Genomic DNA, 15,301 nt, shown 5'->3' on the forward strand with positions numbered 1-15,301 from the left:
ACAGGTTTTGTGAAAAGGACAGCAGTTAGTTGGATATTACAGAGGCAGGGGGTTTGGGCAAGGTGGTGGGGAGGGAGAGTTGGGTGTCATTAGTCAATATCACTGAGGGGCGGACACATGTAGATGAAGAAGAGAAGGGGACCAAGGATAGTTTCTTGGAGGGCTCCAATGGAGCAGGGTGTGGTAAGAGGAACCGTTGCTGGAGATGCTCTAACTATGATCGGAAAGGTAAGAAAGGAACCAAGCAAGAGCAGTCCCAGAGAGCTGGACAACAGAGGAGACGTGTTGGAGGACACTAGCATAATCGGCCATTTCCAATGAGCAAGCAGGAAAAGCACCACAGGTGCAACCACAGAGGATAGTGTTAATGGTTTTGGTTAGGTTCATTTTGCTTGGGCCAATGTTACTGGGACAAATATCTCTACAAGTCCTCCCCTTGCAAAACTAACATATTAACTAAGAGTAAAAAATGGGTAGTTTTAGGCACCAAGTATAATTTCCCATTCCTTGTGAGGTTTGTTGCCTGCCTTTTCTAAAATAACCAAGAAGGCGACACTGGATTGCCTCAGTGTCATCAACCAAAGAGTAGACAAAGTTGACCCCTTTTTAGAGGGGAACAACTTAACCATAAAAAAGGAAACTTCTAAACTTAAATAATATTGTTATTGGTGTCCACTATATACTCCAGTGGGGTGTGTTGTCTGTGAACTGGATATAAAAAGAAAGATTTGCATAAAGTGTGAAATTGTAATTTATTTATTTTTTTGCTTTCTATTTTCTTACAAGTATAGTAATAAACCTGACATGGGAATTAAAGGATGAGCTGGAATGCTGGCCCTGGAGCTTGTGGCGCATGCGTGCTCAGGTGAGAGGCACAGAACCGTGTCGGGTCTGGTTTGGGTGTAGAGCCGCGGCCGCTGCGTCATGAGGTGGGTGCTGGCGATTGCAGGCAGTCGCTGAGCAACGATTGCAAATATTGCGGCGGGTTTGTGAGGGTGAAGCGCGGGCGCAGACTTGCAGCTGCAAACAACAGCCACCCCCCTCTCCTCCTCCTGGCTGAGGAACCTGCTGCCGTTCCCGAGGATCGAAGAAGCGGGTATCACGGACGCGGGCCCCGATGATGAGGCCTGGATGCAAAAGCTGCTGGGCGGTTGGTGAGCGGGTACCGCGGCTCCGGAGCGCTTGTCCTGGGGGCTGTGACGGACGGTTGCTGCGGCACACCCTTCTCGCCAATGAATGGGCCCGCTCGCCCTGTCTGTGCAGGGTACTCGTCCCTCACATCCACACATTGCAAGCAATAAGTTTTTATTTTCCTTTCTACCTGCACGTGACCTACTTCTTTCACATGCTTTTGGGTTCTTTTGTTGTAAATGAATGGTTGCCCCACCACACAGCCCCTCATCAAAATCCACGTCGCGGCCCTGGACAACGTGGACCATTTCCCATACCTCGTGAGCCTATGATCAGCAAGGGCAGACATCGATGATGAGGTTCAACACCGCCTCCAGTGCGCCAGCGCAGTCTTCGGTCGCTTGACGCCTGAGGAAGAGGGTGTTTGAAGAGCAGGCCCTCAAATGTGGCACCAAGCTATTGGTCCACAGGGCTGTAGTGATGCCCACCCTCCTGTATGGCTGAGACGTGGACCATATACAGTAGACACCTCAAATCACTGGAGAAATACCTCCAAAGATGTCTCCGCAAGATCCTGCAAATTCCCTGGGAGGATAGGCGCACCAACATCAGTGTTCTCGATCAGAATAACATCCCCAGCATCGAAGCACTGACCACACTCGACCAGCTCTGTTGGGCGGGCCACATCGTCCGCATGCCTGACACGAGACTCCCAAAGCAAGCGTTCTACTCGGATCTCCTACACGGTAAGTGGTCCCCAGGTGGGCAGAGGAAATGTTTCAAAGACACCCTCAAAGCCTCCTTTATAAAGTGCAACATCCCAATCAACACCTGGGAATCCCTTGCCAAAGACTGCCCAAAGTGGAGGGAGAGCCCTGGGAGGGCGCTAAGCACCTCTAGTCTCGTCGCCGAGAGCATGCAGAAACCAAGCGGAAGGAGCGTGTGGCAAACCAGATTCCCTACCCGCCCTTTCCTTCAACGACTGTCTGTCCCACCTGTGACAGATACTGTAATTCCCATATTTGACTGTATGGTCACCTGCGAATTCACTTTTAGAGTGGAAGCAAGTCTTTGATTTCGAGGGACTGCCTATGATGATGATGGGTAAATGTAGTTCTACTAAAATTACTGCAAGCGGCTAAAACACTCATTGTAGCCCTGCAATCAATGACTTGTCAGTGATTTCTGATGGACAACATTGTTATACAGTGACTCCTGCTGGAAAGCATGTATGGATATCAGGTGATTGGGTTTGGTTGTGATATCCCTTACAAACTGAAAATGCTGGAAATATTCAGCAGGTCAGGCAGCATCTGTGGAGAGAAAAAGTTAATGTTTCAGGTCAATGACTTTCCATCAGAACAACCCTTACAAACAGCCTGCCAACAGTTGCTGTCTGGCTCATGGTTGAAGAGTGGAAACTTGGATGAGCTGCTTCATGACCATTAATGCATGTGAAATTGTACTCCAACATAACCTGGGGAAAGCAGGGGAGAAAAAATAATTGACAGGTCGAGTTTGGTAAAGGTGGCAATGCAAGGGTGAAGCCACCGGTATAGTGTCATCATCATCATAGGCAATCCAATACGGGAATTACAGTCTCTGTCACAGGTGGGACAGAAAGAAAAGGGGGGTGGGACTGGTTTGCCTCATGCTCTTTCCACTGCCTGCGCTCGTTTTCTGCATGCTCTCTTGCTCAGCGCCCTCCTGGATGTACTTCCGCCACTTAGGGCTGTCTTTGGCCAGGGACTCCCAGGTGTCGGTGGGGTTGTTGCATTTTATCAAAGAGGCTTTGAGGGTGTCCTTGAAACGTTTCCTCTGCCCATCTGGGGCTCGCTTGCCATGTAGGAGTTCTGAGTAGAGCGCTTGCTTTGGGAATCTTATCAGGCATGCGAACAATGTGGCCCACCCAATGGAGCTGGTCGCGTGTGGTCAGTGCGTCGATGTTGGCCTGATCGAGAACACAGATGTTGGTGTGTCTGTCCTCCCAGGGGATTTGCAGGATCTTGCGGAGACATCTTTGGAGGTATTTCTCCAACGATTTGAGGTGTCTACTGTATATGGTCCATGTCTCAGCCATACAGGAGGGCGGGTATCACTACAGCCCTGTAGATCATGAGGTTGGTGGCAGATTTGATGGCCTGATCTTCGAACACTCTCTTCCTCAGGCGGCCGAAGGCTGCGCTGGCGCACTGGAGGCGGTGTTGAACCTCGTCATCAATGTCTGCCGTTGCTGATCATAGGCTTCCGAGGTATGGAAAGTGGTCCATGTTGTCCAGGGTCGCGCCGTGGATCTTGATGACTGCGGGGGGGGGGGGGGGCAATGCTGTGTGGCGGGTTCAGGTTGGTGGAGGACCTTTGTCTTATGAATATTTAGTGTAAGGCCCATGCTTTCGTACGCCTCAGTGAAGATGTAGAGGGCCCTAGATGGCTTCTGTCCGGCAGTCTGTCTGTGAAGACTCATGAGAATTGACTTAACTAGAGCTTCAGTTGGGGTACTACAGCTGTCTTCAGTGATCCTGAGTTAGGGAATAGGAAAATTGGGCAGGTTTCTGATCATTATATTGTAGTCCCCAGCAAGAAAGGGCATGTGTGGACACTGAATAAGCACGTGATTGGGCCTGTCTGTAATGTCCTTCTCATCCCCTCCTCCCTGCCCCCGGACCTCCCTGCCGCCCCCCCGGCTCTCCTCACCCGGACCTCCCCGACCCCTGACCCACCCCCCGTTGGAATGCTTTGAAGCTATTATCTAATTCATGTAGGAAACATGACTCCTTTTAGTGAGATAATGAGTATTAAAAGGAGATTTCAATGCAATTAATATCCTGATCAGATGATAAAGATCTCTTTTTACTCTGTAAATAAGTGATGTGATGTAATTGTTTGGTGTCGTACCAAAGATGTAGCTATTTTTGACTCCTTTACCACTAGCATGGCCTGGTTCTGTGTGCAGTCCTGAGGAAAGGTAAGTTAGTAATTTGCCTGCCCTTGTCGTACTCTTGCATACATCACAAGGATGGAGGATGGTGATTGGTTCTTCCATATTAATTGAGTCACTGGACAGGGAATGAATCTTAAAGAAAGCTAATAACTGATTTAATTTGCTTCAATTGCTGATTTTCTAATTTTAACTTAATTTTATAATTATGGTATATAATTTTGTTTAATTATAATTAATCTTTATTATACTGACTTTACTATTGTATACTCCTTTTGTATTATTTACATACTCATTATTATTTACAGTGTAATTTGAATTTTTTTTAGTTTTTTCGCCTGTGTCTATATCTGCATGCGCATTTTGGCTGCCGCTTCGGACCTGTGCCTTTTAACCTCTTTTTACACTTCCTTCTCCCGCTTTTTCTCTCTTTCCTTCAATGGTCAATATCTAACGTGTTGTAAAATTGTTGTGAAGCGCCTTGGGATGTTTTACTACATTAAAGGCACTATATAAATAAAAGTTGTTATTCCTAAGTTCTCATCTTTGCTGACAGTGGGTAGATGGGGCTGAGATGTTTTTAAAAATAGATTTGTTGGGCTTAATGGCTTTTTTATATCTAATTAGTTATGTTGTCTTGTGTATCTCGTAGCAGAATTGTAGGAGATCTGGGAGTTTGTCTTTGATGCAGCAGATGGGTGGGTTGGGATCCTGCACAGAGTTTACCAGTCAATGAGAATGATATATTTTTTTAAATATTGTATTTAGAAGATATCTTTGACATTCACAGATTTACAAGGCGACTGTTTGGTGGTGGGACACTTCCTTCCTATTTAGTGATGGCTGTTCTAATTGTCTTTATTGTGGGAGCTGCTTTGACCGCGTTATTGCCCAAAGTTGTGGAAACTGGAGCTGCTGTTGTCCGTAGGGAGCAGGATGACCAGAAAACCGATGTTCAGAATTCCTTCACCATTATCATGCAGTCCTACAACAGGACAGACCTGCTTCTTAAACTGCTGAATCATTATCAGGCCATTCCAAATCTACACAAAATCATTGTAGTCTGGAATAGTGTTGGAATAAAAGCACCAAAAGAATTGTGGGATTCACTTGGGCCACATCCCATCCCTGTTATTTTTAAGGAGCAAACTGTGAACAGAATGCGGAACCGACTGGAGCCATTTCCTGAACTGGAAACCAAAGGTGAGAATTTGTGAAATATTCAACTTTTATTGTTGGTCTTAATTGGCTGAATATGGATTTTACCTAATTTTTTTTTTGTTCTCCTTGTACTGTGAAACAAAATTTGTTAAAAGTGTATGTCTATGTATCTGAACCTGCCCTTCTATAACTAATATTTTGCAATGGGCTCCCTTCCCTTTTTATTGTTCGAGGTGACTTGCTTCCTGTTTCTCAGTTATAATTTATACCTGGTTTTCATGGTCTGGTTATCAATGATTTTTGAGTAAATTTCAAATTTTAAGTTAGGAGAAGTAGTTTACAAAGTAGAGCTGTTTTTCTTTGAAGAACTGGATTCAAGACCACCTAATTTACATTTTCAAGATTATGATTGGAATTAGTAAAGTTAATGCAAGCAAATTCTTCAATATGGTGAAGGGTCCATATACAGTTAAGAATGAGGTAGTTAGGAGTAAGTTGGGCAGAAAACTTTCAACTAAGAGAGTTAGACTTGCGGAATAAGCTGTTGTCATATGAGACCATTAAAGTGGAAAGTATAAATGGATTCAAGAGACAATTTGATGCATTTTTGGAGAGAGAATTGATGAGATATAGTAGCAAATGGTCTCCTGTACCTAAAATTCTTGCATTTTCGCCTTGATTTCTGTCTATCCTTGTGGGATATGTCTGTGAATTGTTTAATATCTGTATATTAATATTTAAAGCAGCATGTTTGTTCATGTATTTCTTTCCCTTCTTTCCAGCTGTCTTGATGCTTGATGATGATATTTTAATTAGCGCCTATGACCTTGATTTTGCCTACTCTGTGTGGCAGGTATGCTTCTAAATATTTTCCTGACTGAGAGGGTAGCTATTGTTACAGGCAGCAGAGTGCACGAAGGAATAAAAGAACTCTTGTGTGTGGAACTGCAAGTTAATTTACCCAGGGATGGTGTAGATTATGTCATATTAAGTCAGTAAGTTAAGGCTTTGTGTTTTAATTATCACTGTTTGTGCAATAGGTATGCTTTAAAATATTTTCCTGACTGGGTAGCTGATTGTGTTGAAAGGAAGTAGTTTTTTCCAACTCCTTTCACCTTTTATATTGTATATTTTCTTTTTAAAAAAAAAACCTCACTTGCATGCAAATTGTGCGGAGCCTGTTCCCAGTTTGTGCTACTGTTTAGAAGTAGCTTTATGCACAGATTAAGTTTTATTATTTAAATGGAGAAAGATTGCAAAGTGCCGCAGTACAGCGGAACCTGGGGGTATTTGTGCATGAAACACAAAAGGATAGTATGCTGGTACAGCAAGTGATCAGGAAGGCCAATGGTATCTTGGCAAAGAGGATGGAGTATAAAATCAGAGAAGTCTTACTACAGCTATATAAGGTATTGGTGAGCCCATACCTGGAATACTGCGTGCAGTTTTGGTTTCCATATTTACGAAAGGATATACTTGCTTTGGAGGCAGTTCAGAGAAGGTTCACTAGATTGATACCGGGGATGAGGGGATTGACTTATGAGGAAAAGGTGAGTAGGTTGGGCCTCTACTCATTGGAATTCAGAAGAATGAGAGGTGATCTTATCGAAACGTATAAGGTTATGAGGGGGCTTGACAAGGTGGATGCAGAGAGGATGTTTCCACTGATGGGGGGACTAGAACTAGAGGGCACGATCTTAGAATTAGAGGCCACCCATTTAAAATGGAGATGAGGAGAAATTTCTTCTCTCAGGGTTGTAAATCTGTGGAATTCGCTGCCTCAGAGAGCTGTGGAAGCTGGGACATTGAATACATTTAAGACAGAAATAGACAGTTTCTTAAATGATAAGGGGATAAGGGGTTATGGGGAGCGGGCGGGGAAGTGAAGCTGAGTCCATGATCAAATCAGCCATGATCTTATTGAATGGCGGAGCAGGCTCAAGGGGCCATATGGCCTACTCCTGTTCCTATTTCTTATGTTCTTATAAAGAGCAGAGTCATGCAGGAAACTGTGGTTTTAGATTAAACTGGGAGTAGCCAAACCATGGTCAGAAAAGCTTTGACAATGATTTGAATAACAAAACTGATCGTCAGAGGTTAAGTCTGATTGTAATTGTTGTGCTCTCAGCTCTACTTTGTAGAGTATCTTTGGAATGACAGTGCATTAATGAGCTGATCTAAAAATGTAACTTCCTCTAGAACAGTACTTTACAACTGAAATAAGTATTTTAAGGTTCAGCTGCAGTGGATTTTTTTTTTGTAAAAGCAAATTTTGTTCAATCCTGTGGAAGCAATCTCTCAGTTCAGAATGTTGGTGGTTTACTAACGGAATCCTCTTCCATTTCCCTTTGCCCAACAAATATATCTCAAACCCACAGGAGGCAAAGCTATAGCAATGCACTGTAACCATCATTGGTGGAGTGTTAAAAGGCTTCTTGATAGTGTCCCTAGCAGTGCTGTGCATGAGGTGTCCATCTGACTATCCTACAAAGGCAGTTTCAGCTAAGAAAAAGAATAGATTTTATTGAGTAAACGTACTGTACATTGGAACCGGAAATGGGGAATAGCAAAAATAGAAAAGCCAGAAAGATCTCGTGTTCTGAGAGTATCAATCCAGAATGAAGCTAACCTGTGCTGGGATGTAAACTCCACTGAGGTACTGAGCCCTATAGACAACGTTCAGTCTCTGGTCTGTGCTGACTTAGTTGATCTTGGAATCATAGAAATTTATGGAAGGAGGCCATTTCGGCCCATGTCCACTCCGGCCAACAAAAAGCTATCCAGCCTAATCCCACTTTCCAGCTCTTGATCTGTAGCCCTATAGTTTACGGCACTTCAAGTGCACATCCAAGTACTGTTTAAATGTGGTGAGGGTTTTTGCCTCTACCATCCTTTCAGGCAGTGAGTTCTAGACCCCCACCACTCTATGGGTGAAGAAATTTCCCCTTTAATCCCCTCTAAACCTTCTACCAATTACTTTAAATCTATGCCCCCTGGTTGTTGACCACTCTACTGAGGGAATTATGTATGTCTTATCCACTCTATCTAAGCCCCTCATCATTTTATACACCTCAATAAGGTCTTCCCTCAGCCGCCTCTGTTCCAAAGAAAACAAACACAGCCTATCCAATCTCTCCTCATAGCTAATGTTCTCCAGTCCAGGCAACATCCTCGTAAATCTCCTCTGTACCCTTTCTAGTGCAATCACATCTTTCCTGTAACGTGGTGACCAGAACTGCACGCAGTACTCTAGCTGTGGCCTAACTTGTGTTTTATACAGTTCAAGCATAACCTTCATGCTCTTGTATTCTATGCCTCGCCTGATAGAGGCAAGTATTCCGTATGCCTTCCTAACCACTTTATCTACCTGGCCTGCTACCTTCTGGAATCTGTGGCCATGCACTTCCAAGGTCCCTTTGTTCCTCTACACTTCTCAGTGTCCTACCATTTAATGTGTATTCCTTGCCTTGTTAGCCCTCCCCAAATGCATTACCTCACACTTCTCCGGATTGAATTCCATTTGCCACTGTTCTGCCCACCTGACCAGATCAGCCATGATCTTATTGAATGGCGGAGCAGGCTCGAGGAGCCAAATGGCCTAATCCTGCTCTATTTCTTATTGATATCTTCCTGCAGTCTACAGCTTTCTTCATCATTATCAACCATGCAGCCGATTTTAGTATCATCTGCAAACTTCTTAATCATACCCCACTACATTCAAGTCTAAATCATTGATATACACCACAAAAAGCAAGGGACCTTCTACTGAGCCCTGCGGAACTCCACTGGAAACAGCCTTCCAGTCACAAAAACACCCATCAACCATTACCCTCTGCTTCCTGCCTCTTGAGCAATTTTGGATCCAACTTGTCACTTTTTGTCCTGCTGGACAGGCAGAGGAAAAGCACCAGTCTGCCACGTGGGACCTTATCAACAGCTTTGCTAAAATCCATATACACTACATCAAATGCACTACCCTCATCGACCCTCCGTGATACCTCCTCAAAAAATTCAATCAAGTTAGTCAGACACGACCTTTCTTTAACAAATCCATGTTAATTGTCCTTGATTAACCCATGTCTTTCTAAATGAAGATTTATCCTGTCCCTCAGAATTTTTTCCAATAATTTTCCTACCACCGAGGATATGCTGACTGGCCAGTAAATACTTGGCCTATCCCTTTCTCCCTTTTTAAACAAAGGTACCACGTTCGCAGTCCTCTAGCACCACACCTGTAGCCAGAGAGGATTGGAAACTGATGGTCAGAGCCTCTGCTATTTCCTCTTGCTTCTCTTAACAGCCTGGGATACATTCCATCCGGGCCTGGGGATTTATCCATTTTCAAAGCTGCAAAACCCCTTAATACTTCCTCTCTCACTTTGTTTATTTCATCTAATATTTCACAATCCTCCCCCCTGATTGCAATGTCTGTCCCTCTCTTTTGTGAAAACAGATGCAAAGTATTCATTAAGAACCATACCTACATCTTCTGCCTCCACACCCAGATTACCTTTAAGGTCTCTAATAGGCCCTACTCTTTTAGTTATCCTCTTGCTCTTAATGTATTTATGAAACATCTTTGGCTTTTCTTTGATTTTACTTGCCAACATTCTTTCATGCTCTCTCTTTGCTTTCCTAATTTCCTTTTTAATTTCACCCCTGCACTTTCTATACTCTATAGTATTTAGCCCTTGGAAACTGTCATAAGCCTCCCTTTTTTTCTTTATCCTACCCTGTATGTCTCTTGACACCCAAGGGGGCTCTACATTTGTTAGTCCCACCCTTTTTCTTTAAGGGAACATACTTGCTTTGAACCCTCTGGATCTTCTCCTTGAATGCCTCCCACTGCTCTGACACTGATTTACCTTTAAGTAGCTGTTTCCAATCCACTATGGCCAAATCGCCTCTCAGCTTATCAACATTGGCTTTTCCCCAATTGAGAACTTTTATTCCTGGTCTATGTTTGTCCTTTTTGCATAACTATCCCAAATCTAATTGAATTATGATCACTAGCACCAAAATGCTCTCCCACTGTTACCACTGATCTCAGCCACAGTGGCAGTGGGTGCACTGCAATTGGCTTCTGTATCCCTGGGATTAAGGATTGAAAGAATTAACCAAAGCTTCTCGCTCTTGATGCTATCCAGTGACACCTGCTGGAAAACATGAGTGAATGGATGTCAGATGAGGAAAAGATCACCCATTGTCAAGTAGCCTGCTAATGCTTGGTGTCTAGGTCACATATGAAGAACGCTTACTTGTGAGATACTGGTGGAGTGCTGACACTTGTAAATCAGTATCGTGTGAATCTTTGAGGCTGGCAAGGTGTAAATATTGGGACAGATCTTGAGATACTTAAGTGTACTTTGAAATAAAGTTATCTTAACTTATGTAAACCTTACCAGTGAGGCTAGATGTAGAATGTTGTGTGAACTATTGGGCACTTTGACATTGGTGTCTCCTTTCAATTGAGGAAAATAATGTGTAGACCTGCAAATGATAGGCTCATTATTTCCAATGCCTAGATAATGTAATAAGGCAGTTGAATAAATAGCCAGTACAGTAGAAGTTATACTTTTCAGTGCACTGGTTGATACACACTTCTATTTATTTCTTCCCCCCCCCATATTCTCCTATCTATTCTACTGAAGCAAGGTACAATTCCACTGTCCTATCCTGGCCTAGTGGTGAGCATAGACAGTGAGTTGGCTATTCATCTGTGGGAGTATTGCAGCTGAACTCAATCCAGTCCTTGTCTGATTTTCGGATAAGTCCTCATTCCAGCAGGGCTTACCAGTTAGCAGTCATGAACAGGAAGTCTTTTTTTCTTCCAGCCCTAACTCATGGGTTCTGGGGTCAATTATAACACCATCAGAATTAGCTAACAGCACAGACTAGGGATTGAACCAGGGATTTTCATGGCCAAATGGCTCACCACCATACCCTCTGGTGCATTTACAACAGCAACTTTCATTTATATACTTTAACATAGTAAAACGTCCCAAGATGCTTCATAGGAGCGTTATCAAACAAAATTTGACACCGAGCCACGTAAAGAGATATTAGGACAGGTGGTCCAAAAGCTTGGTCAAAGAGGTAGGTTTCAAGGAGTGTCTTAAAGAAGGCGAGAGAGGGAGAGAATTCTAGACCTTGGGACCTAAGCATCTGAAGGCACAGCCGCCAATACTGGAGCAATTTAAAATCGTGGATGCGCAAGAGTTTAGAATTGGATGTGCGCAGAGATCTCAGGGTTGTAGGGCTGGAGGAGGTTACAGAGATGGGAAGGGTCGAGACCGTGAGGGATTTAAAAACGAGGGTGAGAATTTTAAAATCGAGGCGTTGTCCGACCGGCCACAAAGGCTGCTAATGTTTCATCTTTTTATTCTAGTTACAATCTAAATTGATAATCCGTATGTTGGGGCCCCAACAAGTGTATTATAAAGCCTTGGTATAGGAACTATTGTGTTCATTTCTGTTTACCACAAAAACATATACATGCATTGGCAAGGGTGTGGAGAAAAGCAACAGACTGATCTCGGTTATAAAGGGGATGATCTATAAAGAAATATTAAAATATTTGCTGTAGGGTTTAGAAAGATGGTAGTTACGAAGAAACCTCATCAAGGTATATAAAATATTAAATGGATAACTGGCACAAAACCTGAATCTTGCTTCAAATTAAACTAGGGCCGTAGTATTAGAGGTCATAACCTTAATTTGGCTTGGCCTGAATTTAAAACCGATATTGGGAAGGTTTTCTTTACTCCTGTGTGTTTTGTGTCTTTCAGCAATTTCCAGATCAAATAGTTGGGTTTGTCCCTCGGAAGCACGTCACAACCTCCTCGGGAATTTACAGCTATGGCAGTTTTGAGCTCCAGAACGCGGCCGGTGGAAGTGGTGACCACTACTCCATGGTGTTGATTGGAGCTGCATTTTTCCATGCCAGTTACCTTGAGAAGTTTAAAGTCCAACTCCCAGCTGTCCACAGTTTAATAGACAAGACCCAGAACTGTGATGACATCGCCATGAATTTTATTGTTGCAAAGTACACCGGGAAGCCATCAGGAGTGTTTGTGAAGCCGGTGGACATGAGGAATCTAGAAAAAGATTCCAACAGTGGCTTCAATGGGATGTGGCACCGGGCAGAGCACCTGCTTCAAAGATCCTGGTGTCTCAATCAGCTGGCTGCTATCTATGGCAGCATGCCTCTGAAATATTCCAACATCATGATCTCACAGTTTGGGTTTCCTAACTATGCAAATCACAAAACAAAAAGCTGAAGAATGGTCTTGACAGCTGCTGGTGCATCAACTGTCATTACAGACTTTATATAAAGAGGTGGAGATTGGACACAGAGATTGATCTTTGATTTTTGGAAGCAGTGGTGCTTTTCCTCTGCCTGTCCAGCAGAAGGAGATGCAGTAGGAATTAATCTTTTGTTTCCACTGTTCACTGTGCAGGTGCCATTAATGGGGCATTATTGATGTCAAGTGTTGCTATTTTTAGATTTTACAACTGCTGTAAGCCGTCCTGTAACAGCCTGCAATTCTGCAGAAGCTTTATTGTGAGCGGGTACTGCTTTTTGTTTAATTGTCTTTACTGTTTCTGCCTGTCCGAGAGGCTGTCGTGTCTTAGAGCAGCTAGTGACTGGAGTAGCCAAGTTTTAGACTGTTGAGTCTGTTACAATATCTTCAGCGCCTTTACAAGTGATTAATGGTGTACTCTACCCACTTTTAAAGCATGTTGGAAAGGTTATGCCTGCATCGCTGCTTCTGTGAATCTGCTTTATTTCACTCCTGTTTGTATTAAAAAAAAATATTACTGTTGACTTTAATTTGATGTGCTTGTACATTCTCAGGATGCTATGATATATGTTTAGTGAATTAATAAATCTCACTAACTGTAAACACAGGATATTCCCCTCTCTCATCATACCTGCCAGCTTCATGCTGTTTGGGAAGAGGGAGAAAATACTGTCTGTGTTTGAAATGAACTTCTATTCTTTCTCCTCCGTCTCTCCTGAAGTTTCCTATCTATTGTCCCGAGTTACCTGCTCCCAGCTCGGTTCCAGTACTGCTCTGGTAAAGCTGCTGATACTTGGGAGAAACTATAATGCTTTGGATAATTTTTGTAAAATGTTTCTTTTTATGTTTCTATAGCAGGAAGGGGGTACTGAAGTTTCATGTTCAGCCATGAACTCATTGAATGGCGGTGCAGGCTAGAAGGGCTCAATGGCCTGCTCCTGCACCTATTTTCTATGTTTCTATGTACTCTTTAATTTTTTATTTTATTTTCACCCCTCTCTATCTGTACTGCTGAAAGCAAATATTTGATGTTGGGGTGGAGTTTCACTGATGCTAGTCACTCTCCTATTCTGGCCCAGTGGCCACTCTTCATGTGTTACAATTACTTGGTTATTCAGCTGTGAGCGTTTTGCAGTAGAGTTCAATTTTGTCTCTGCTTGACCTTTACATGTGTGCACTCTCTCTAGCAAAAGTTATCATGCAGCAATCAGGAGCTGGAAGCATAGCTGATATTTTAACCACCCCCTCCCTAACTCTGGTTCTGAGGCCAATTGTAGCAACATTAAGAGATCAGGTAACTCCTGTGGTGCATTTACTCATCAAGGGAGATAATGTAATTTATTCTAGTTACAATTAAACTGGTGCTTGAAATATTGAGCAGCAGTATAATTGGGAATTATACAATGGAGTGAGGCATTCACTGCCCTGACTGCTTGTATCTTGACAAGATCACTTGCTCACTGGTTAAATTGGAAGCATTTTATGTCTCATTACCTAGATGATACAAATCTTAAACCTTGTTAATGATGCTGTTGGTGATTATGTGGTAGTGTTAGAGCTGATGAAGCACAATCCAGACACTTTATCAAATGGTCACAAAGAATTACCGATATTGGCTGAATGAGCAATTCAAATAAAGCCTGATTGCTGAAGAATCAATGAGGATTGGCTTGGAGTTACTGAGCAAAATGAATGGAGTTCGGATAACGATGCTTGCTCTCTAGATAGTTATCACGTTTGATTTGAATTTGTTCCATTTAGGAAAAAGGTATTTTGGCTCCACTGACTAGTCCGCGCCTGCTGTACAATGACTATGTCTTTCATTTTTATCTATACACTAATTTATTTAACCTCCGAGTTGAGGCCCTTTACAGTGCGTCTAATGTGTCTTTAATATTGAAAATCAGCTCCTCTCTAGTGTCTGTTTTGAAGATTGAGAGACCGCTGTTGATAGTAATAATAATCAATTTGAACAACATTACTTTAAACACATCTTGAATCAAAAAAAATAGTTGCATAATGATTTCAAACCTGTTCCAGATATTAGAATGGAAAATAATTCACAACATTTTTGAAGCTTCTTCATGTCACAAACTTTGCATTTCTAATAATTTCCATCCATTCCTGACTATGCAGGAAGTGGGAACAGAACCGTTTGCAGAAGGTAAGCAATGGGGGGAGGGAAGCTCTGTGCAGAGTAAGTAAAAATGATTCAAATCATTTTGACATTTTACTTGTGCAATGGTTAGAGCAGTTGTAATACAAGCATTGACCACAAGAGGTCCCTCTGGTATTTGGTATGAATGGTAGAGCAACACTAGGGCACAAAATGGATTTGTTGCTTTTTTGAAGGTTAAAGATGCCAGTCATTAATTTCTGTAAGTTATCTAATAGTTGAAGGGGTTGTGCAGGGGGCAAGAGTGAGAGCACGTGGACCGAGACCAGATAAGTGACAAATGGAATTCAATCTGGAGAAGTGTGAGGTAATGCATTTGAGAAGGACTAACCAGGCAAGGGAATACAGGTGTGACGTCTAGAGTTCCGGAATCCGGATACCGGGCTGAGTCGTGGCGGGGTCGTCCGGAAACTGGAAAATGTTCCAAAATCTGAACTCCTCCCCCCACCCCCCCATACCGGCCTTGGCCGCCCGATCTCCGCCAGCCTCTTCCGGCCACCCAACCGCCTCCGGCTCGACCTCCGGCAGCCTGACCATCCCCCCCCCGACCTCGGCTCGACCTCTTTCTCTTCCCCCCCCCCCCGCCCCCAG

At 43.2% G+C, this 15,301-nt stretch overlaps 1 protein-coding gene across 3 annotated transcripts; it reads left to right on the forward strand.

The window, feature by feature from the left end:
- Positions 1-795: 795 nt before the first annotated feature.
- Positions 796-13,064, forward strand: extl2 (exostosin-like glycosyltransferase 2). Of its 3 annotated transcripts, none has more exons than XM_070887246.1 (4): positions 796-865; positions 4,860-5,272; positions 6,013-6,083; positions 12,019-13,064. In XM_070887246.1, the coding sequence occupies exons 1-4, from the start codon at positions 819-821 to the stop codon at positions 12,508-12,510; spliced, it is 1,023 nt and encodes a 340-aa protein (XP_070743347.1). In that variant the 5' UTR covers positions 796-818; the 3' UTR covers positions 12,511-13,064. The 3 variants fall into 3 exon arrangements, with proteins under 3 accessions (XP_070743347.1, XP_070743348.1, XP_070743349.1); XM_070887247.1 differs by lacking the exon at positions 796-865 and adding an exon at positions 866-929; XM_070887248.1 differs by lacking the exon at positions 796-865 and adding an exon at positions 941-1,154.
- The last annotated feature ends 2,237 nt before the right edge of the window (positions 13,065-15,301 follow it).

Source organism: Pristiophorus japonicus, chromosome 8 (genome assembly GCF_044704955.1).
Source record: "Pristiophorus japonicus isolate sPriJap1 chromosome 8, sPriJap1.hap1, whole genome shotgun sequence".
NCBI classification, from domain to species: Eukaryota; Metazoa; Chordata; class Chondrichthyes; family Pristiophoridae; genus Pristiophorus; species Pristiophorus japonicus.